Source organism: Bombina bombina, chromosome 3 (assembly GCF_027579735.1).
Source record: "Bombina bombina isolate aBomBom1 chromosome 3, aBomBom1.pri, whole genome shotgun sequence".
In the NCBI taxonomy this organism is placed as follows: Eukaryota; Metazoa; Chordata; class Amphibia; order Anura; family Bombinatoridae; genus Bombina; species Bombina bombina.
Window position 1 is genome coordinate 761,614,419 of NC_069501.1, and position 22,460 is coordinate 761,636,878.

Sequence of the window (22,460 nt, forward strand, 5' to 3'; positions counted from 1 at the left end):
TCCCTCTAGCCCATATAACTATAGTACTATACCGCCATTTCAACTCCACCCCCCCAGATATTTTGCTTACAAGGTAAGCATAGGAAAATGCATCCATCGAAAACCATATTTATATTTTCCCTCATTTCTCCTTAAAGTGACAGTCAACACCAGAATTTTGTTGTTTAAAAAGGTAGATAATCCCTTTATTACCAATTCCCAAGTTTTGCATAACCAACACGGTTATAATAATACACTTTTTACCTCTGTAATGACCTTGTTTCTAAGCCTCTGAAAACTGCCCCCTTATTTCAATTCTTTTGACAGACTTGCATTTTTAGCCAATCAGTGCTCACTCCTAGGAGTGCCTGAGCTCAATGTTATCTGTATGAAACACATGAACTAACGCCCACTAGTGGTAATAAAATTGTCAAAATGCTTTCAGATTAGAGGCGGCCTTCAAGGTCTAAGAAATTAGCATATGAGCCTCCCAGGTTTAGTTTTCAACTAATACCAAGAGAACAAAGCAAAAAAAAATTATAAAAGTAAATTAGAAAGTTTTTAAAATGGCATGCCCTATTTAAACCATGAAAGGTTTTTTTTTTTTACTTGACTGTCCCTTTAACAGCCCTTCAACTAAAGGTATCTTATTAGAGGTCCATGTATATATACTGTATATTGTTAAAAAAAAATAACTTAAAAAAATAAATAAGGTGCTGTACTGTTTGTTCAGTCTCTATATACAGAATATATGATATATTGAGACATCTCTATAGTTCAACAACAACCTTTACAGAACACTGTATCTGTATTATGTATGTCTCTCCATAACATTTGTCCATTGTGATACATATTTAGCTTACAAATTGTATTATACTGAACATCTGTATTTCTTTATTGCCTTAAAAGGTTTTTTGTTTTTTTTAATATATACATTTTTATTAAAGGGACAGTCAAGTCCAAAAAAAACCTCATGATTCAGATAGGGCATGTAATTTTAAACAACTATCCAATTTACTTTTATCACCAATTTTGCTTTGTTCTCTTGGTATTCTTAGTTGAAAGCTAAACCTAGGAGGTTCATATGCCAATTTCTTAGACCTTGAAGGCCGCCTCTAATCTAAATGCATTTTGATAGTTTTTCACCACTAGAGGGCATTAATTCATGTGTTTCATATAGATAACATTGAGCTCATGCTCGTGAATTTACCATGGAGACATCTCTGATTGGCTAAAATGCAAGTCTGTCAAAAGAACTGAAATAAGGGGGCAGTCTGCTGAGGCTTAAATACAAGGTAATTACAGAGGTAAAATGTGTATAATTATAACTGTGTTGGTTATGCAAAACTGGGGAATTGGTAATTAAGGGATTATCTATCTTTTAAAACAACAACAATTCTGGTGTTGACTGTCCCTTTAACAAATATATGCTGCAATTTTGATACTAACCTTGACTGATGCAAGTTCAATTAGAAGAGCGTTACGTTCCGCCTCAGTATTTTCTGTAGAGCACAGTACATCTTCCTGAACTTTTTGACTGGCTTGCTGAAGTTCTTCTGCTTCTTTCTGTTTAATATTCTCCAGTTCAACATTTAAACTTTCTACATTAGAAAGCAGGTTATCATTTTCAAGCTTGACCTTCTCAAGTGCATTTTTCATCTCTAACAGGTCTTTCTGAAGAGCTTCCTTGTCTGCCACATTTTCCTCTAACTCGTGTCTTAACAGTTCCTTTTCTTTAGAGTAGTCACTCAGTACAGCTCTTAGCTCAGCACACTGAGCGTCGCTATCTTCCTGTAATCTTTGAAGTTGAACAGATTTTTCATTGTTCTGTAAAAGAGCATTCTGTTTTTCTTCTTTTATTAGAAACACTGTTTCACTAATGGCTTTTAGAATAGCACACAAGTCTTCTTCTGTTACGTTAATTAACAAAGTCTCCTTAAGAACAAAGAGCTGAGCTTTAATGGTTTCTGCTTGATTCTGTTCTCGTTCAAGCAAGTTGGTTATTTGGTCTCTCTCTTCTGTGGTCGTTTGCAATGCGTTTCTTAATTTTTCAAGCTCCTCTCTCAAAGTGAAACAATCTCTATGTTTAGACATTAGGTCATCATATTCTTTACTCATAATATCCTTTGTTTCGTTAAGCTGCAAGATGTCATCATGAAACTTCTTCAACTCAACCTCCAGTCTTTCTTTGTCATGAACTGTAGTTTCAAGCTTTTGTTTAAGAATTTCTGGTTCCTGATAAGGCTGGTCCAGGTTGTTCACAGAGACTTGTAATGTTTCTTCCATTTCTTTAAGTTTTTCCATTAGTTCATTATTAAGTTTTGCTTGTTTTTCTGCTTCTTGCTGTAAAGTCAGTGCTCGGTTTTGCTCACTTTTGCATATCTCCTGTAGTTTAGATATTTCCTCACTTGATGATTTTATAATTGCCATCAGTTCCTCATTTTGTATAGAAGTTTCACTTATTTTGACTTCTAGATCTTTTACTACATCATCTTTCTGTTGCAGAGATGCAATTACGTCTTCATTTTTCTGTTGCAATGTACTAATTTGAAGCAGAAGCTCTTCACATTCCGTTTTCTTGCAGGACAACTGCTCTGCTTCCACTTGGAGACGGTTTACAGTTTCAAGGAGGTCATTTTTCTCTCTGTAGGCTGCCCTCAGCTTCTGCTGCAGCTCACTGACATCAGTCGCTTGCTGCTGTTTCATTGCTTCAAATTCATGACTAATTTTGCCTGCAGATTCTCCTAATTCAGCCTGCAGTGTAACTAAGGTCTCCCTCAAGTTCTCATAACTGCTCACTGCTTCATCTTTCTCTTGCTGAAGTTTATTACACTGCTTCTTGAGAAGCTGTAATTCACATGCAAAGGATGATTGATCTTTTTCAAAGCTTAGAGTGATAGTTTTCTTTAGCTCAGAGATCTCTTTTTTGTTTTGTTCTCTAATGGCCTGAATTTCATCAACATGTTGCTTTTTCTGTCTTTCGTAATCTTCACTTGTAGCCTCAAGTTGAGATTTTAACTTTTCTATTAATCCATTGTAATCCTCTATAGCAAGCTGCAGTTCATTTATTTTAAATTCTAATTCCTCACGCTCATGAAAGCATTCATTCTTCAAATGTTGAACCTCCATTTCTAACTCTGCCTTCACACTGTTAGTGTAGATCAACTCGTCTTTCAAAAGACTGTGTTGAGAGTCCAGATCCTTTAAAACGCTTTCAAAATGCGCAACTTTATCATCACTTGCCGCTGCTTTGCTAGACATTTCAGAGACGTTGCTATTTCTTTCTAATTTTTCTCTTAGTAACCTCATTTCGAGTTCATGCTTCTGGTTATTCACCTCTATCTCCGCGATAAGTACCTTTTCTTTTTCTACATACTGGTTAACCAAGATTTGCATTGCATCTTTCTCTTGCTCATTCTCCTTTGTTAAAACTTCCAGCTTTTGCATTAAGTCTGATACTTCTTCTTGGTATAAAGATTTGACCTTCAGAAGCTCTGAATGAAGATTCTGGATCTCACTGCTATGTTGCTTAGAGCAGTCTTCTTGTTCATCTACCAGTTTTGCTATTTCTAGGTTTTTCTCTTCAGTAATATTTATTAAAGCCTTTTGCAAGTTAGAAATCTGTTCCTCATATGCAAGTTGTACAAGCTGAACTTCTTCTGTTAGTTTTCTCATCTGTGCTTCTTGGCTTTCCTTCAAACTCAGTATATCTGTAAGATCACTCTGTTTATCTATTGCATTTTTCAACTCACTTGCCATAACTTCAATTTCTTCTTTGTGTTTGCAATGTGACTGCAACAATTCACCCTTCAATTCCTCAATTTCTTTGGCAAAACTATTACTAGATAATTCATACTGTTCCTGTAATTCAGCAATTTTCATTGCAGACTCCTACAAAACAGATAAAAAGGCATAGATCAATAAAAATGCATTAGAAACTATGTAAAAAATAAATAAAGATTATTCTATGAATTAACCTAGTTATTTTATTTAAAGGGAAAACAGATTTGATATGGTTCTCTATATCAGAGTTTCATAATAAGGTTTGAATTGCACGTTACCTCTGCATCATGTTTTGATTTAGCATATTCTTTCTTGAGAGTAACCAGCTGCTGATGAGTTTCTGCTTTTTCCAAAAGTACTGAATCAAGCCTTTCACTAAGTGCCTAGAAAAAAGGTGACATATCACAGGTGACAGCAAGTCTCATCACAATAAAAGGCACACAAATGTTATAAGTCACAAATAAAACACCCAGGACTGCATTTATAATTGTAATTACAAAATATCTACAAAGTGTAAGAATAATTACAATAAATAAGCTAAAGTTGTAAACAGTTACTAAAAAAAAAGTTAGCTTTATTTAGCACATGTGTAAGACGAACACAAGAGACCAACAACTGTATTTACCTGTACAACATCTGCTTCATCTGTGAGAGGATTTGATTTAAGGACTTCAATCTCTTTTTCTAGCTCTGAAAATTAGGTATAAATCATGAAAATACATTTCTTACGTAACATAATAAAAATAGTACTATTTTATTTACAATGCAGCTGAAGTTAAACAGGCTAATCCTTTCACAATTGTCCATACTTGCGATATATATATATCCACTCTGCAGCCCGGCCTAGGTGCAATGATATAGCGCTATATTCCAAAGAAAGATTGCACTCACAGGACTTTTCAAACAGTTAAATCACTTTAATGTAATGCTTTCGGGGATATTATCCCCTTCATCAGCATAACAAATGACACAATTTATAGTGACAAAATCAAAATACAAATCTCATACCTGCCTATCGTGTCAGTGGCGCCAACCACTAGTGCTGGAACGCATGTTTGCGTTCCAATGTCTCGTGTAACCGGAAGTATAATTACATCACTTACGGTATATGTAACATATTATCTTTAAAAAAATAAATAAACTTTCACATATAACCTCGTATGTGTGTTGATTCTACGACCATACTATTCATGTGTAATTGTGATGTGCTAAAATGTAATTAGGAGATTAATTAAACATCTTTTAAAATTCTAACCTGTACATCTTGCTTTAACTTTCTGGATAAGCATCATCTGTTTCTTTGCAAATTTGATGAGATCCTCCTTTGGTAATGTGTCCAGCTATAAAATAATTACAAAGGTTTCAATCATACTATGGTTAAATGCAGGACACCTATTTATTTTCAGTGCTTTAAATTAAAACTTGAAAAAGGCTAATGAAACAGTATACTAAACATTGTTCAAAAGATTAAAACACAGAACCAAATAAAAATAGTTTTCCTGTTGCATTATATCTGGCATTCAGTACCAACTTTCCTACAAGAATAAATATAATATATACATTTATATTGCAAATTACCTGATACAAATAGTTTCAAACATGCCACCTTTCTCAGATCTTTTTTTGTAATTGTGTTTGAAATCATAATGTTCTATTGAGTGCAATATTAAATATTTAAAAGGGACAGTAAAACACTGAAATTGTCATATACAATGCTTAATTATGTGTAGCAATACAACTTTCAAATATACTTTTATTGTTTATTTTGCCCCATATTCTTTAATTTAAGTCTGACATGTGTGGGATTTCCATTTCTGAGAATTGTAAAAACATGGCATCACAATGCTAACCCTGCTACATTTCTGCGTCTAATTGGCCTTGTCAAATAAACTGCAAAACAATAATAGTTTGCTAAGATATTGACAGTGGTAAGCCCCATATACTCCAGTAATAAGTCTGAATTGGCTCTTCAAAATATGGCAAGTGGTAGGGAGAGTTTGGCTATTGAAGCACAAAAGAAAAAGGTACTATGTTTTAAATACATTACAAACCCACCAAGACAGCAGAAAAAAAAGTGTATATTGTCACTTTAACAATTAAATATGTTAAATAAAAAGTATTGACTGCAGAATTATCAAGCACCATTGGTAGCCACCAATCAGCAAGCGCTATCCAGGTGCAAAATCAAAAATTGGTCAGCTCCTAAACTTATATTCCTGCTTTTTCAAATAAAGATATCAAGAGAACGAAGAAAAATTAATAGGAGTAAATTGAAAAGTTGCTTAAACTTGCATGCTCTATCTGAATCATGAAAAAAAAAATGTTGATTTCATATCCCTTTAAATTACGAAACCTATACACCAATTAAATATGATCACTAAAATATACATTTAGGAATGGCATTAAGTGTTTGGAGGTTTAAACATGTCATAATCAATTGAAAGTATCATGAGGTCTAACTTTTCGAAAGAAAAAAAAAAATCTGTTTCTTCGTTACATTTTAAAGATTTTATTTTTTGAGTCACGTATACATTTGGTAAGAAAATGGCTCATTGCTGCATTGGTCATAGAGAGAATAATGGGTTTAGCAGGCTGTAATGTCTTTAATTATTCAGCATATTCATAGAGGATGATAGCAAACTGCATATATAAAAAATAAAGAAATAAATCAGAACATCTTTCTAATTTACCAAAAAAAGGTTAAAGGACAGGAAGGATCTAAAAGGCTGAATTTAGGTTACTTAAGCACCTTTATGAATTTTTTCACCTTCTTATGTTAGTAATGCCACACTAGCACATGCTCTCACCAAAATATGATATGAGCATAAAATCAGGCTAAATACTGGGACATTAAGAATCTATTTTATATTTCTAAAACTTAATATATAATAAAAGGTGCTCAGTTAAGAAATAAAGTGATACTGGAGTCTCAACACAGATCTTTCAGAGTAATTATTACACTGAGTCATTGAACCTTGGAGCACGGTTTTCTTAAAAGGGATATAAAACCTAAAAATGTTCTTTTGTGATTTAGACAGAACATACAATTTACTTCTATTATCAAATTTGCTTAGTTCTCATGGTATTCTTTGTTGAAGAGATATCTAGGTAGTAGGCATGTGTCTGGAACAATACATGGCAGTAAAGTAAATAGTGCTGCTGCAAATGGATAACATTCTTTCAAAATTCCTGGCATATAGTGCTCGGTCTGGAGCTTACAGCTTAGCTTTTCAACAAAAGATACTAAGAGAATAAATAAATACTAATAATGGAAGGAAATTAGAAAGTTGTTTAAAATCACATGCTCTATCTGAATAATAAAATAAATATTTTAGATTTGACATCCCTTTAATTTGAAATTTCCTTGGGACCACTGAATAACGATTCCTAAGTGGACAAATCATTTATAGTGATTCAATAAACTTCAATTATTGTTGGATTAATATATAGTGTAAGTGAAGTACAAAAATGTAATAGCCGTGGCTGTATGCAGTAGAAGTACAACTATATACAACTTCCCATACTCTTGTTGCTCTTATGACCTATCAGCTAAAGGTCATGAGCTACAGTTTGAAAAATCCCTCTATATGTCTTATGTACACCCAGCTTTGGAACTTAAATGGCTTACTTTTGATTTACTTGCTCCTGGTGTGGCTGGAGAAGAGACTCCATCTTGCACAGAGTCCTGTGAAAATATTAATTTGAGTTAAAAAAGTGATTAAGTAAATGTAAAACGCTTTATTATAGTGTATCATTTCTTTCATAACAACAACAAAACAGTATTGGCATTGGATTGGCCCTCTAAAATCTTTATTCCTGCATACATTGGCATACAAATTTTGGATAGCAACAAGTATATAGATATTGGTGTTATTATTCTGCAATACATTTTCATTAGTTATTTTGCCAATGTCATTTAGCTCTGAAAACTGAGCAATTTTTAATTCTCAGAATTTGAAATGTACCCACTGACTTCTAAATGCTAACCTTGTTACATCCTAATTGGTTTTATCAGATAACAACTGCATCTTATACTAACTTTATGACAGTGTGTCTCATCTCTGGACTAAAGCCCAGATTGACTCCTCCTCCAAATAGGGCAAATGTTGGGTGGAGTTTGGCTATTGAAAAAAAATTGCAGTAAAAAGGATGTGAATTTGTTTTAAAAATGTTTATTCTATAGCGACACATAATAAATGTTTTGTAATTACAAGATGCTTTCTGTCCCTTTAACAATTTGCAGGGCTTTTGAATCTCCAACTGTAGACCGGTCCCGCTTACCATGTTACAGGAAACAAGACAAGAACACTCAATGAATCACACTGGCAGCAGGAGATACAGTGATGATTCTGCAGTTTCTGGGCAGAGAAACTGACAGAAACTCGAAGCGAGGGAAACACAAAGCGTGACTATATTAAGTGAGGGATAGTGACTGGCTGGGGTTATGCAGAGTTAGGGAGTGTGGATGAGTGGGGCTGTACTGGCTTAACGGAGAGCAGGAGAAACCGTGCAAACACACCTCACCATACCCAGGTTTGTACCACTTAGCAGCCTCCTATCAGTCACTCACAGCTTCTATATGCCCATTCCAAGCTGCATTTTTCAGGTCTATTCTTTGCACAGGTAAAATCCTGCTCAGGAGCCACAAGCACTGCAATTCTGGTGACTGGCATGGTTGTAATTAACCCATTGCAAGTAGTGGAAACATCACAAATAAAATTTGCAGAATCCAAAAGCATAACTTTAAAAGACAATCTTTATTCAAATCTTGATAAAAACATATCCAAAAGTACTGTGGGTATGAGGTCTGACGTGTTTCAGCCATGCAGACTATGACTACAGTTGCAGGGCTGAAATGCATCAGTTATCACGCACACAGTACTTTTGGATATGTTTTTATGAAGATTTGAATAAAGATTGAGCTTTAAAGTTACGCCATTGGGTTCTTCAAATTATATTTCAATACTGCAAGTCAGGCAACACTGCAGACAGGAGAAATAACGAGGGGTGTTCCCAAAGAAAATCTGGGGCTTACATCACAGATTAAGCAGGTGTATGAGAAGCACACTGAAGGGGTGATTACCTTGTGGGAACCAAGAAAACTGCTGAATAACGAGACCCCAACAAGGTGGAGACAGCGATTACAAGTTCCAGCTGTGCAACTATCTGGTTGAAGTGGCTCCGGCATAAAATCAGACGCAGAGAGGTAATCATAACCACTCTCCTGCACATTGATGAGACTACACTGCATAGATTAAAATGACTTGGAGAGTCAGCTATTTATTTGTTTAAACAGTATTTTTAAACAAACTGATTTATATTAACTTATGTTTATAAACATTTAAATATCAGGGTGGCCCCAGCTTATTTCTTGGATGTATTTTTCCACTACAAATATCCCTTTAAAAACCTTCAATAAAAAGGTTTTCTTTTCATTATTAAATAGGTCACACGGAGTCAGCTAGTAGTTGAACAAGGTGTTCTTTGGGTGTGTTTAATATTTTCGCACAACTATGAATGGAATGCAACAAAGCTCTCTCATGCATTTGTTACCACCTATTAAAAAGCCAACTTCCACAATTTGTGTCTCCTTTCCTACTTTAATATTTCTCCCAAATCCCATATATTGTATAATGCAAGGCTCGACAAACCCAGGTCTAACGCCCCTAAAATACCCTTGGGTTCCCCTCATTTGCACCCCCGTCAATCGCTTGCATCTAAAATTCCGCCCGGTGTGGCTCGATACTTTCTAGGCCCTGCGGCTGAGAACTTTAAATCCCAGAATGCCACTCCGGTCTATTGGAAGGAAGTTTAAAATACATCCATTGCAAGGGGACCCTCAGCATGTGCCTCTTCCAATAACTGAGCACCATGAGTGGGAGAAAGCCTAGCACATTGCCCAAGCTTGGAGTTGGATAGACAAGACACCATGGGTAGTTTAGCTATCTGGACATATATGCCAGGAGAGGAGTGGCTCCGACCCAGTGATGATCAGCAGTCACAAAGTTCTGCACTTTGCAACATTACATCAAATAATGTTAAAATTATCGAATTTATCTGTGCTTTGGATAGCTTAAGTAACATTTATAAATAACAGAAAATGTTACAATATTGCAAAATATAACATTGCTCCTGTTAGCTATTTTATAATGCCACCTGGCTGGTAAAGTTTTTGTGGAGAACACAGATATAAAGATGTCGCCGAAAGTATTGGTACCCTTCCACTTTTAAAGTAAAACACACAGTTTACTCTAAACTAAGCAAAAATTGACAAAGGTATTAGGTGTCCACCATTTTTTATTTCAAACATAATACAACAGAAACTTCACATATTAATTTAAATAGAAAACAAAAGAGAAAGGCACAGAGGAAAAAATATTTGTATGCTTAACCTAATATTTCGTAGCACAGCCTTTGGAGACAATAAGTGCAATCAAGTGCGTTTTGTAGCTCTGAATAAGATTTCTACACTTTGATTGGGATTTTGGCCCCTCTTCTTGAGCAAATTGCTCAAGCTCTCTCAGGTTTGTTGTGTGCCTTTTCCCAACAGAGTTTCAGCTCTTTCCACAACTGTTCAATTGCATTCAGTCAGATTTGGACTCACAAAAGGGCACTTTTGAACAGTCCAATGTTTCCTTCTTACCCACCCTTGGATGATTTTTGTGGGTCATTATCCGACTGGAAGACCCATGACCTGCGGCTGAGACAGCTTTCTGTCATGGGCAGTAGGTTTCCCTATAGAATGCCTAGATATACTTCTGATTTCATTGTGCCCTTGACAGATTCTAGGCACCCAGTGCCAGAGGTCGCACAGCAACCCCAAAACATCACTGAACCATTTTTCAAGGGATGGTGTTTTTATTTTCTTTTAAAGCTTCCCTTTTCCTTCTGTAAACACAGAGTTGTGATTTTTTTTAAATTAAGGTTTAAAAGTTAATACAAAACAAACAAAAAAGCAGATGATATCTTGTTTATACAGTACAGAATACACAACAAGCTTCAAACAATACAAAGTACTGGTCACAATTTCAAAAGCTCCAAACATAAACAAGTCTCAATTTTAATAAACAATGTTATTCTATATATAGATACCACATACATACATTATATATATATATATATATATATATATATATATATATATATATATATATATATATATATATATATATATATATATATATATATATATATATATATATATATATATATATATATATATATATTTTAGGGCTGGGCGATATGGGCAAAAAAAAATTATGATTTTTTTAAAAAAAAAACCCCAGCAATTGCGATTTAATCGCGATTTTCTTATAAATGACTATAACACCTTTTTGCATTATAAAGTTTATTTAACACTACAGAATCTTAATGTACATGTTTCTCAATGTCCAATACACTCTTGGAGCATAAAAATACAAACCACAAAATAGTTAAAATAAAATTTGCTGCCTGAGATGTGATTAAATAGTAGCCACTAGCCAGTTATTAGGTCTTATGACAGACAACATTGTCATGTTTTCTTGGACAGTGGTATGATTAACAAATGAAGCAGTGTAAGCCACATATATACACACACACACATTATATATATATATATATATATATATATATATATATATATATATATATATACATATATATATATACACATATATATATATATATATATATATATATATATATATATATATATATATATATATATATATATATATATACATATATATATATACACACACACACACACACACACACTATACACTATATTATTTTTCTTCTTTTTTAAATTTTATTTTTAAATTTTAATTTGACTGAAAATGAGCCCTGCTCCTGTCCAGGAATCCATTACAGGCATATAGCAGTAGGGGTGGGGGGCTGCTCCTTTCAGAAATGCTGTGCCTTGCTGATATAAAATACATTGTAGATGCAGTTAAGTTAACCCAGCAGCTAATAGCAGAGGGGACTGCAGTTTTAGCCTTTTTGGGAGCCGTGGGGTTAACTGCATCATCTATGTATTTAAGCCGTTTCTCAGAGAGCAGGAGATTGTGTGGGAGGTTCCATAATGTTTACATACCCTAAGTTTCAGACTGCAGACGTCCCTTGGGGGAAATATAAGTAAGTGGCTTTCTCTGCTCTTCATTCCTGCATGGGCTCCTTTTAGATTTCTAGATTGATCGGCTGCTTCTCAGAACAGAAAGTGAAATTAAAAGAGCCATTTTACAAATGTGTGCTAAAAGCAACCACTAGATAGAGCGGATTTGCAAGAAATCACAAATAAATGAATGCATTACAGCCACTTCTAAAGGATTTTTTTATAGTTTTAAAATCTCGGCGATTGATAGCGGATTTAAAATCACATATGCGATTAATCGTGCAGCCCTAATAAATAAATATATATATATATATATATATATACACACACACACACACACATACATATACACATATACACACACACACACACAATGCCTTGCAAAAGTTTTCACACATAAACCCCCCCCCCCCACTGGCATTTTTTGTGTTTTGTTGCCTCACAACCTGGAATTAAAATGGAATGTTTGAGGATTTGCATCATCATGCCCACAACTTTGAAGGAAACAACAAATAGGACAAAATAACAGAAAAAGTCAATGTGCATAACTATTCACCCCCCTAAAGTCAATACTTTGTAGAGTCACCTTTTGCGGCAATCACACCTCCAAGTCGCTTTGGATAAGTCTCCATGAGCTTGCCATATCTTACCACTGGGATTTTTGCCCATTCCTCCTTGCAAAACTGCTCCAGTTCCTTTAAGTTGGATGGTTTGCGCTTGTGAACAGCAATCTTCAAGTCTGACCACAGATTTTCTATTGGATTGAGGTCTGGGCTTTGACTAGGCCATTCCAACACATTTACATGTTTCCCCTTAAACCACTCAAGTGTTGCTTTAGCAGTGTGTTTGGGATCATTGTCCTGCTGGAAGGTGAACCTCCGTCCTAGCCTCAAATCACGCACAGAGTGGTACATGTTTTGCTCAAGAATATCCCTGTATTTAGCACCATCCATCTTTCCCTCAACTCTGACCAGTTTCCCAGTCCCGGCTGCTGAAAAACATCCCCACAGCATGATGTTGCCACCACCATGTTTCACTGTGGGGATGGTGTTCTTTGAGTGATTTGATGTGTTGGGTTTGCGCCAGACATAGCGTTTTCTTTGATGGCCGAAAAGTTAAATTTTAGTCTCATCAGACCAGAGCACCTTCCTCCATACATTTTTGGAGTCTCCCACATGCCTTTTCGCAAACTCAAAACATGCCATTTTGTTTTTTGCTGAAAGTAATAGCTTTCTTCTGGCCACTCTGCCATAAAGCCCAACTCTATGGAGCGTACGGCTTATTGTCGTCCTATGTACAGATACTCCAGTCTCTGCTGTTGAATTCTGCAGCTCCTCCAGGGTTACCCTAGGTCTCTGTGCTGCCTCTCCGATTCATGCCCTCCTTGCCCGGTCCGCGAGTTTTGGTGGGCGGCAGTCTCTTGGCAGGTTTGCTGTTGTGCAATGTTCTTTCCATTTGGGTATGATAGATTTGATGGTGCTCCTGGGGATCATCAAAGATTTGGATATTTTTTTTTATAACCTAACCCTGACTTGTACTTCTCAACAACATTGTCCCTTACTTGTTTGGAGAGTTCCTTGGTCTTCATGGCAGTGTTTGGTTAGTGGTGCCTCTTGCTTAGGTGTTGAAGCCCCTGGGGCATTTCAAAAAAGTTGTGTATATGCAATGACAGATCATGTGACACTTAGATTGCACCAGGTGGACATCATTTCACTAATTATGTGACTTCTGAAGGTAAATGGTTGCACCAGAACTTTTTATGGGCTTCATAACAAAGGGGGTGAATACATATATATATATATATATATATATATGAGCAGCTGGAGAGAACTCGCACTTCTAGGTCAGCCTGCCAGGGTGCATGCAAAAACATGAACAGAAATAGACAAATGGCTTGCACTCACTGGACTTTTTCAACATATTTTGTCAAGCACTGGTATAATGTTTGTTTGTTTTTTAATAATTTTGTTCTTTATAATGACAGTAATAAACTCATTCTTATGCTGTCCATAATCCTAAAGCTACATGCAAGAGAAGAGTCAGTTTGAGTTAAAAAAAAAAAAAAAAACGAAATTAAAACAAACATTGTATTGCAATAACATTGCATTTCTAAAATTCTTTGAGGAACCTCACAGTACTGAAAATACTTCTTAGATAATCTTGCCAGAACAGAGAGCTGTAGATGATTGGGCCTACATCTTGCTGAAAAGCCCAGTATCAATACAACAGGCTGTCTACTAAAGCTGGTGTTGGGTAAGTCAGCCATTCCGTTCTGTGCCCAGATAAAAACTGTGTGTAATGGAATTTAAGACAGAACAGCAGACTGCATTCCCTTTTTAGCTTGCAGAGCTCACTTTTGCTTATAGAAGCAGAAATTGTTTACTATTTTGGAATTTTGAAATGGACATAGTTTTTATTTTGTTTGCTCTTTCCATAAACTTAAATCTGAAGAAGAAAAAAAAAATCTCACTCCCCAGTCTGGCATTAATGTTTTTTTTATTTTGTTTGTTTGTTTAAATGTATATATTATATAAAACACACACACATACTTACATCTTTCCTATCTATATGTAAGCAGTATATAACCAGCTGATATCTATTTTTTTCAGATTTCATTTCAAACATCTTTTACAAAAATCCCATTACGAAGAATGAATACCTTTTACACAGTTCAGGATACATGCAATTAGAAACTGGGCACTGCTCCCAAGCACATAAGTAATCTCTCTTTGTTAGAATGTGGTGGGGGTAAAACATATTATAAATGTGTTAAAGTATATATGATGTAATATTTATTATATGAATGTGGGTAACCAATATAAATGACTTTCCATACTTTAAAAGTATTTTCTTTTAACTATTACTATTAACCCTGAGTTTTAGGTATGTCTCCCGGATACCTTAGACACTAGCATGATGTTTTGAAGTCCCAAATGACAATTTAATCAGAATCCTCATTGGATAATTCACAAGCGTTGAGGAAGATAATAGTTCAAAAGAAAAAAAAAGAAAAATACTATACAGAAATTTAGATGACACAAAGAATCATATCTGAAGTCAGGGAATGTCCCCTTTCAGAAGAATGGTCACCTGGCCCCATGTTAGGTGAAAGAATAAAAGAAAATAGGAAAATTATTTCCAGATTTCCAAATGGGGAAAAGTTTTGGTTTTAAGGATTCTTATCTCCGCCCCCTCAAACAGTAATAACATTTTGTAAGAAAGAGACCACATTTTTAACCCCAGTTAGGGGACTCATGTCCAGTTAAAGGGGGATTTCGGTCAAAATTGAAATGCACACAGATGAATTACATATTTGCATAAAAACCATTTATGCAATATACATGTATTGGCAAAAATGCTTCTAGTAAAAGTTATCACTGTTTTAGTGTTACCATTTCTTTCGGTACGTGCATGTGAAGCATAGCTAGATATTCTCAATGCATCAGCATTTTAAATACTGCAGCTGCTCATAGCACCAGTGGGGCTTGTATCATGTCAGTAATTACAAAATCTAGTCATTACCAGATGGTAAAAGCACCTTATGCTCACTGAGCATGTGCTGTGTTTAAAATGCTGGTGCACAGTGCATACTTAAATACACTTTTGAAACAGCTATAGCTTTTATTATTAGAAGCATTTTTGTTAATACATGTATGTTACAAAACTGCTTCTATTCAAAGCTGAAATTAATCCATGTGGATTCCAATTTTGGCTGGAATGTCGCTTTAAGTGACTGATGTGAAAATTGATTACCTGACCATAAGAAGACAAAGATGTAATTGTTTATGTATTCCCTTCTACTTTTTTTTTTTTTTTTTAAAGTCCCATAGAGGTCACATGCTAATGAGTATAGTTATTTCCATGACAACTGAAGCCATATTAAACCTTAACCACTGATAGTGACAAATTAAGTTTTATATCAGGAGTCTATTACCCTTAAGCTATTATGTAACTGATATGGCAATATAATTTACAAAAGTACTAAAACTAATGTTAAAATTCTGGGAACAAAAAACATGCATCAAATTGATACTAGTCCAGTTTTTGTTTTTTGCTTTAATATTTTATGAGCTTTATTTGCATCAAATGACTAGTTCCGTGAACCCACTGAACGATTTAATAAGAACTTATTTGGAAGGAAAATATTGGCAGAACAGTATGGCGCTTCAACCACATGACTATGTAGTACCAGTGGTGCCCAAAAAGTCGACCGCAGTCTACCAATTGACCACCTTGCCCTTTAAAGTAATTAGGATATTACTAAAGTGCGCTGGTTGATACTTCACAACTAATAATTTAGTTGTGAAGTATCGCCAAACTAAAGTAATTCTGCAATGAAAAGGATAGAGGAGCCATGCTATCCTAATTACTTCCTTTCAAAGATATGGCTGTCAAAAGTAAAGTTTAACAATTCTAAGCAAAGCACAATGTTTTCTTATTATTTTTAATTGTGGATTTTGGGTAAGCTCATTGTTAGCTTTTATTTACTGTGTGGAATGGCTGGTGTTTTAGAAGGCTAGCCTGCTTCTAGTGCCTTCCTCATATGCAGTTGTCTTCAACACTTAATGATCACTTAGGACTTGGTAGGACTAGAAATGTCAAAAAATAATTCTCTCAAGGCTGCTTCTAGTGCACAGTTGTCTCTTATTGCATGTTTTTATGTTAAAAAAATAATTTTCAGATATTTGTGGATGAGCAAAAAAAAAAATGTCAAGCTTTGAAAGTAAAAGATAGGGGCTCAGTACTGGTTGGATGTCTTGGAGCAGGTAAACATCAGACGAAGGGTAAAACCATAGTCCTTTATAAATACTTGTTGGCCATAAAGACAAAATGATTAGTTGTGAAGTATCAACCAGCAAGTTAAAAGCCAGAAGATGTATTTGTAACTGCTAAATGTGTGTACCACATATGTGAACACCCTGACTTTCCCTAACAGTTGAAGCATGCTACATGCACAATTTTACAAAAAAGAAGTTTACAACTCATTAAAGTCCAGGCACCTCTGATCTAGTACATTTAACCCCTTAAGGGCGTTTCCCCAAAAGACCAGAGTATTTTTACCATCACTCCATTGAAACAGAAATAGAGCCTTGTTTTTTGTTTTGTTTTTTTATTTACCTTTCAAAACTATATTTTTTTTTTTAGTAGACAACCCAAAGTATTGATCTAGGCTGATTTTGGTATTTTTCATGTCACTATTTCACCGCCAAATGCAATCAAAGGTTTCTCACTGGAATTATTTACAAACCGCTTTTGCAAATCATGGCACAAATGGTTGTAAAATCTTCTATGGAATCCCTTTTGTTCAAAAATAGCAGACATATATGGCTTTGCCATTGCTTTTTGGCAAATAGAAGGCAGCTTAATTGGAGCTGTGCATCACACATTATTCCCGGCAGTAAAGGGGTTAATCGGGTAGCTTGTAAGGTTCATTTTAGCTTTAGTGTAGAGATTACCCTCCCACCCCCTGATCCCTACCCGATCCCTCTCAAACAGCTTTCTTCCCTCCCATCTTAGGTACTGCAGTCTGCCAGTATGCAGTTTTAGACCTTTTTTTTTATTTTTATTATTATTTTGTTCCGTGTAGGACTACCCCCTTACCTTCCCACCTCTCTAACCCTACCCCGTCTATCTAATTCCTGCCACAGAGTGGCCCTCTCTGCATCAGTGGGTAAAAAAAAGGTATTGTAGCGATGCCTCAACATTGAGGCATCACTGCAATACCCTGAAAGCATCTGGAAGCGATCACGATCGCTTCCAGCACTTGAAACCCCAGAAGATGTGTCAGACATGTCCTTGGTCACTAACTGACACTTTTTGTAGGACGTGCCTGACACGTCCTTGGTAAATAAGGGGTTAAAAGCTCATCATTTACACAATAAATTTTTTCATATATTTCAAATTATTTAAAATATAAAACATAACTTTTACATTATGTGGTAATTAATACTCAATTCGCTCTTCAACTTTTATTTTAACTTGCAAAAGGAAAACTGGTTTCACCACACAATTGCCAACAAAGTATATAATACTGAACAAGCCATGAATGGTTAGGCCAAATAAAATGATATTACAAAATTGGGAAAAAAATGAAGTCACTGAACAGTGCAGTCACTATGCTCTGTCTGAATCGCAAAAGAAAATGAATAGAAAACCATAATATTATATTTGTTACAGATTAATACAAAAGGACTAAAACAACATGTGAGATACAATTGTATTTAAGCATCCTAGAGAAACATCCTTCTTATTTTCCGGTTACTAAGAGTCACAAAGTAAATTTTACTTCAGTGTGCAAACAGTGATGTCACTGTTCATGCACGCAGTGTCAAAAACCTTCCTGCACCAAAATTCTACATATATTACTATCTTCTACAGATAATTTAAATGGCTGTGATGATAAATAGTGCCATGAAGCTTAATCTCAAAACAAGAAACTGAGGATTGAGTGTGGTGTCACTATGTCTTATTAAGGGGAATGTCACTGGCTTAAAAGGACACGTCAAAATGCTGTGTTCTCCCCAGATCATCTGGTTGATTTTTCTGCCCACCCAGATAAAATTTAAACCAATATTAAAAGGGACATTAAACTGCTGAGTACAACTACATTAGCAAGGTTACTATTCACCATGCCATCGTTTTTTTCTCCTGTGTCTGCAGCTGTCTTCAAAGTCATTCTCTTATTTTAACCCTTTACAAATATTAGTTAGTGAAGCTCTGCATCTTCACACTGGGCACCGCCATCTAGGAGCTTATATTTGTTATGTAACTTTTAAACTGAACGAGAAAACTGCAAAAATGTAATGATTCCACTCTTTTTTATGCAAGATTAACTGAAGTGTAAGGTACAGCTGTCAAAAAGCAGATCTGTGAAAGTGCACTGCTCCTATTACAGGATGCAGCAGTATAAAATGCAGAGCTTTACCAACTGGATTCTGTAATGAGTTAAAATCAGAGAACAGCTTTAAAAAGCCGCAGGTACAGGAGGGAAAACAATAGCATTATATTTGTTGCACAAATGATCATTACATCAATTTATGTTAAATTATCTGCCTTGTGAAGCTTAAGTAACATTTATAAAAACAGAACATTTTATAATAGTGCAAAGTATAGCACTGCTCCCACCCGGCTACTTCATAATACTACCCAACTATTTTCTGTGGAGAACAAAGAAATGTATTATTTATTAATATTATTTATTTTTAACAAACAATTAAATAGTTTTAAAATAAAGATTTTTGCTTTGAAATGTAAGAGCAATGGTCATATTTTTAAAGAGCCAGACAAAGCCATCTGCATGTAGATATGTAAAATAACACCCAAAAATTATAATCCAGAACATCTAGAAGTAATACTCTTGGAAACATTAACATGTCAAGTTTTGATATAACAGATTCTCCCTTCTATGATAAGTTAGGTCAAAATGCATTTTATGTTGCTGAAACAGATCCTCCTGAAGAAGACACATAGGGGTCGATTTATCATGCTAAGGCAGACAGGGGCATACATACGCGCCCCTGTCCGCCAAAGCTCGGCTTACGTGCGTGCATGAGCTGTCAACCTCCCCGGTCGGACGAGACCGGGAAGATTTAAATTCGCCACCTCAGAGGTTAGGGAAGCAGCGGTTTAATGACCGCTGCTTCATAAATACAGACTGCAGATTCTCTTGTGAGAACCTGCAGTCGTAGGGAGCGAAGGCTGGCGTTGCCTTTGATAAATCGACCCCATATAGTAGTACTTCTCAACCAGAATGTCAGGGAACATTGCTGTGTTATAATGCATGCTTTGGGCAATGATAATTAACAAAAATGTAGCTAAGATATCCTTTTTTATTTCAAAATACGTGTGTTTGTCAAAAATGTCTAGTTGTAAATGTTACTGTTGATTCACAATACTTTTTAAACATTTATGTGACCCCATAACGTGCACATGCTTTAACCCCTTAACGACCAAGGACGTGCAGGGTACGTCCTCAAAAAAAAGGCAGTTAATGCCTGAGGACGTACCCTGCACGTCCTCGGTGTGGAAAGCAGCTGGAAGCGATCCTGCTCGCTTCCAGCTGCTTTCCGGTTATTGCAGTGATGCCTCGATATGGAGGCATCCTGCAATAACCCTGCATGGCCATCCGATGCAGAGAGAGCCACTCTGTGGCCCTCTCTGCACCGGACATCGATGGCCGGTATCGTTGGTGGGTGGGAGCTGACTTGGGAGGCGGGTGGGCGGCCATCGATGGGCCGTGTAAGGTGGAGGGGGGCGGGATCGGGGGCGTAGCTGACGGGGGCGCGCACGGGCGCGCGCGCGTGCACATAGGGCGGCGGGCGGGCGCGTGCACGGGGCGGGAGCGGGTGGGAACCGCTATACTACAGAAAATAAATGTAAGTATGTGGGGGAAAAGGGCAAAATTAAAAAAAAATAAACACCAGTCAAAGGGATCTTGGAGGGGTGGGGGGTTGGTATTGGGTGGGGGGGGGAGCTACACTACAGAAAAAGGGATTTTTTCTTAAAAAAAGCAAATTTTTTCCAAACTGGGTACTGGCAGACAGCTGCCAGTACCCAAGATGGCGCCCATTAAGGCAGAGGGGGAGGGTTAGAGAGCTGTTTGGTGGGGGATCTGTGAGGTTGGGGGCTAAGGGGGGATCCTACACAGCAGCATATGTAAATATGCTAAAAAAAAACTCAAAAAAGCCCAAATATACCTTTTATTTTAGTACTGGCAGAGTTTCTGCCAGTACTTAAGATGGCGGGGACAATTGTGGGGTGGGGGAGGGAAGAGAGCTATTTGGGAGGCATCAGGGGGTCTGATGTTTCAGGTGGGAGGCTGAGCTCTACACTAAAGCTAAAATTAACCCTGCAAGTTCCCTACAAGCTACATAATTAACCCCTTCACTGCTAGCCATAATACACACTTGATGCGCAGCAGCATTTAGCGGCCTTCTAATTACCAAAAAGCATCGCCAAAGCCATATATGTCTGCTATTTCTGAACAAAGGGGATCCCAGAGAAGCATTTACAACCATTTGTGCCATAATTGCACAAGCTGTTTGTAAATAATTTCAGTGAGAAACCTAAAGTTTGTAAAAAAGTTTGTGAAAAAGGGAACGTTTTTTTTAAATTGATCGCATTTGGCGGTGAAATGGTGGCATGAAATATACCAAAATGGGCCTAGATCAATACTTTGGGTTGTCTACTACACTACACTAAAGCTAAATTTAACCCTACAAGCTCCCTACAAGCTCCCTAATTAACCCCTGCACTGCTGGGCATAATACACGTGTGGTGCGCAGTGGCATTTAGCGGCCTTCTAATTACCAAAAAGCAACGCCAAAGCCATATATGTCTGCTATTTCTGAACAAAGGGGATCCCAGAGAAGCATTTACAACCATGTGTGCCATAATTGCACAAGCGGTTTGTAAATAATTTCAGTGAGAAACCAAAAGTTTGTGAAAAAATTTGTGAAAAAGTGAACGATTTTTTGTATTTGATCGCATTTGGCGGTAAAATGGTGGCATGAAATATACCAAAATGGGCCTAGATCAATACTTTGGGTTGTCTACTAAAAAAAAATATATACATGTCAATGGATATTCAGAGATTCCTGAAAGATATCAGTGTTCTAATGTAACTAGCGCTAATTTTGAAAAAAAATGGTTTTTAAATAGCAAAGTGCTATTTGTATTTATGGCCCTATAACTTACAAAAAAAGCAAAGAACATGTAAACATTGGGTATTTCTAAACTCAGGACAAAATTTAGAAACTATTTAGCATGGGTGTTTTTTGGTGGTTGTAGATGTATAACAGATTTTGGGGGTCAAAGTTAGAAAAAGTGTGTTTTTTTCGATTTTTTCCTCATATTTTATAAATTTTTTTATAGTAAATTATAAGATATGATGAAAATAATGGTATCTTTAGAAAGTCCATTTAATGGCGAGAAAAACGATATATAATATGTGTGGGTACAGTAAATGAGTAAGAGGAAAATTACAGCTAAACATAAACACTGCAAAAATGTAAAAATAGCCTTGGTCCCAAACGGACAGAAAATGGAAAAGTGCTGTGGTCATTAAGGGGTTAAGCACGTATGGTGACATGCCGCCGCATTGAGCAATGATACTTTTTTTATTGGACTAACTATACATTTATAAGTTCACAAGCTTTCGGAAGAGTTCCTACCTTTATCAAGTCTAAAGCAATACTGACCAATTCAATGGAATTTACAGATTATATCTTAAAACACAGAATAGCTAAGAAGACAGTGCAGGGAGAGGAGGAGGTGTCGTAAAAATCATTGCGCGTGCAATTTCTGTCCGAGGACTGGATTCTGATTTGATGATGATTTGAAGAAGAAGGCAGCTACGTAACGGTGGGGGGAGTCCGGCTGCCATATTTACCCGGTATTACACAAGTTACCAAAAGTGATTACTACAGAAGCAAGGCGGCATGGCAGGAGGGATATACTGCAGGCGGATCTTCGGTTCTTAGATTTCTAGCGCAAATAATGTTAAGGGAAGTGTTGAATGTCCCTTTAAAATAAGAAATATTAATAGCATATATCTCTTTACTTGTATATAAAAATATACAAGTAAAGCAAATTCATTAGAAAA

The 22,460-nt window shown here is 36.1% G+C and overlaps 1 protein-coding gene across 1 annotated transcript in view; it reads right to left on the minus strand.

The window, feature by feature from the left end:
• Nucleotides 1-22,460, minus strand: part of GCC2 (GRIP and coiled-coil domain containing 2) — a 312,711-nt gene that overhangs the window by 288,823 nt on the left and 1,428 nt on the right. The window contains exons 2-6 of the mRNA XM_053705442.1: nucleotides 7,391-7,447; nucleotides 5,018-5,102; nucleotides 4,388-4,452; nucleotides 4,041-4,145; nucleotides 1,429-3,870 (exon numbers count right to left, since the gene is read on the minus strand). Of these exons, the coding sequence (XP_053561417.1) occupies nucleotides 1,429-3,870; nucleotides 4,041-4,145; nucleotides 4,388-4,452; nucleotides 5,018-5,102; nucleotides 7,391-7,447 (2,754 nt within the window). The remainder of the gene's footprint in view (nucleotides 1-1,428; nucleotides 3,871-4,040; nucleotides 4,146-4,387; nucleotides 4,453-5,017; nucleotides 5,103-7,390; nucleotides 7,448-22,460) is intronic.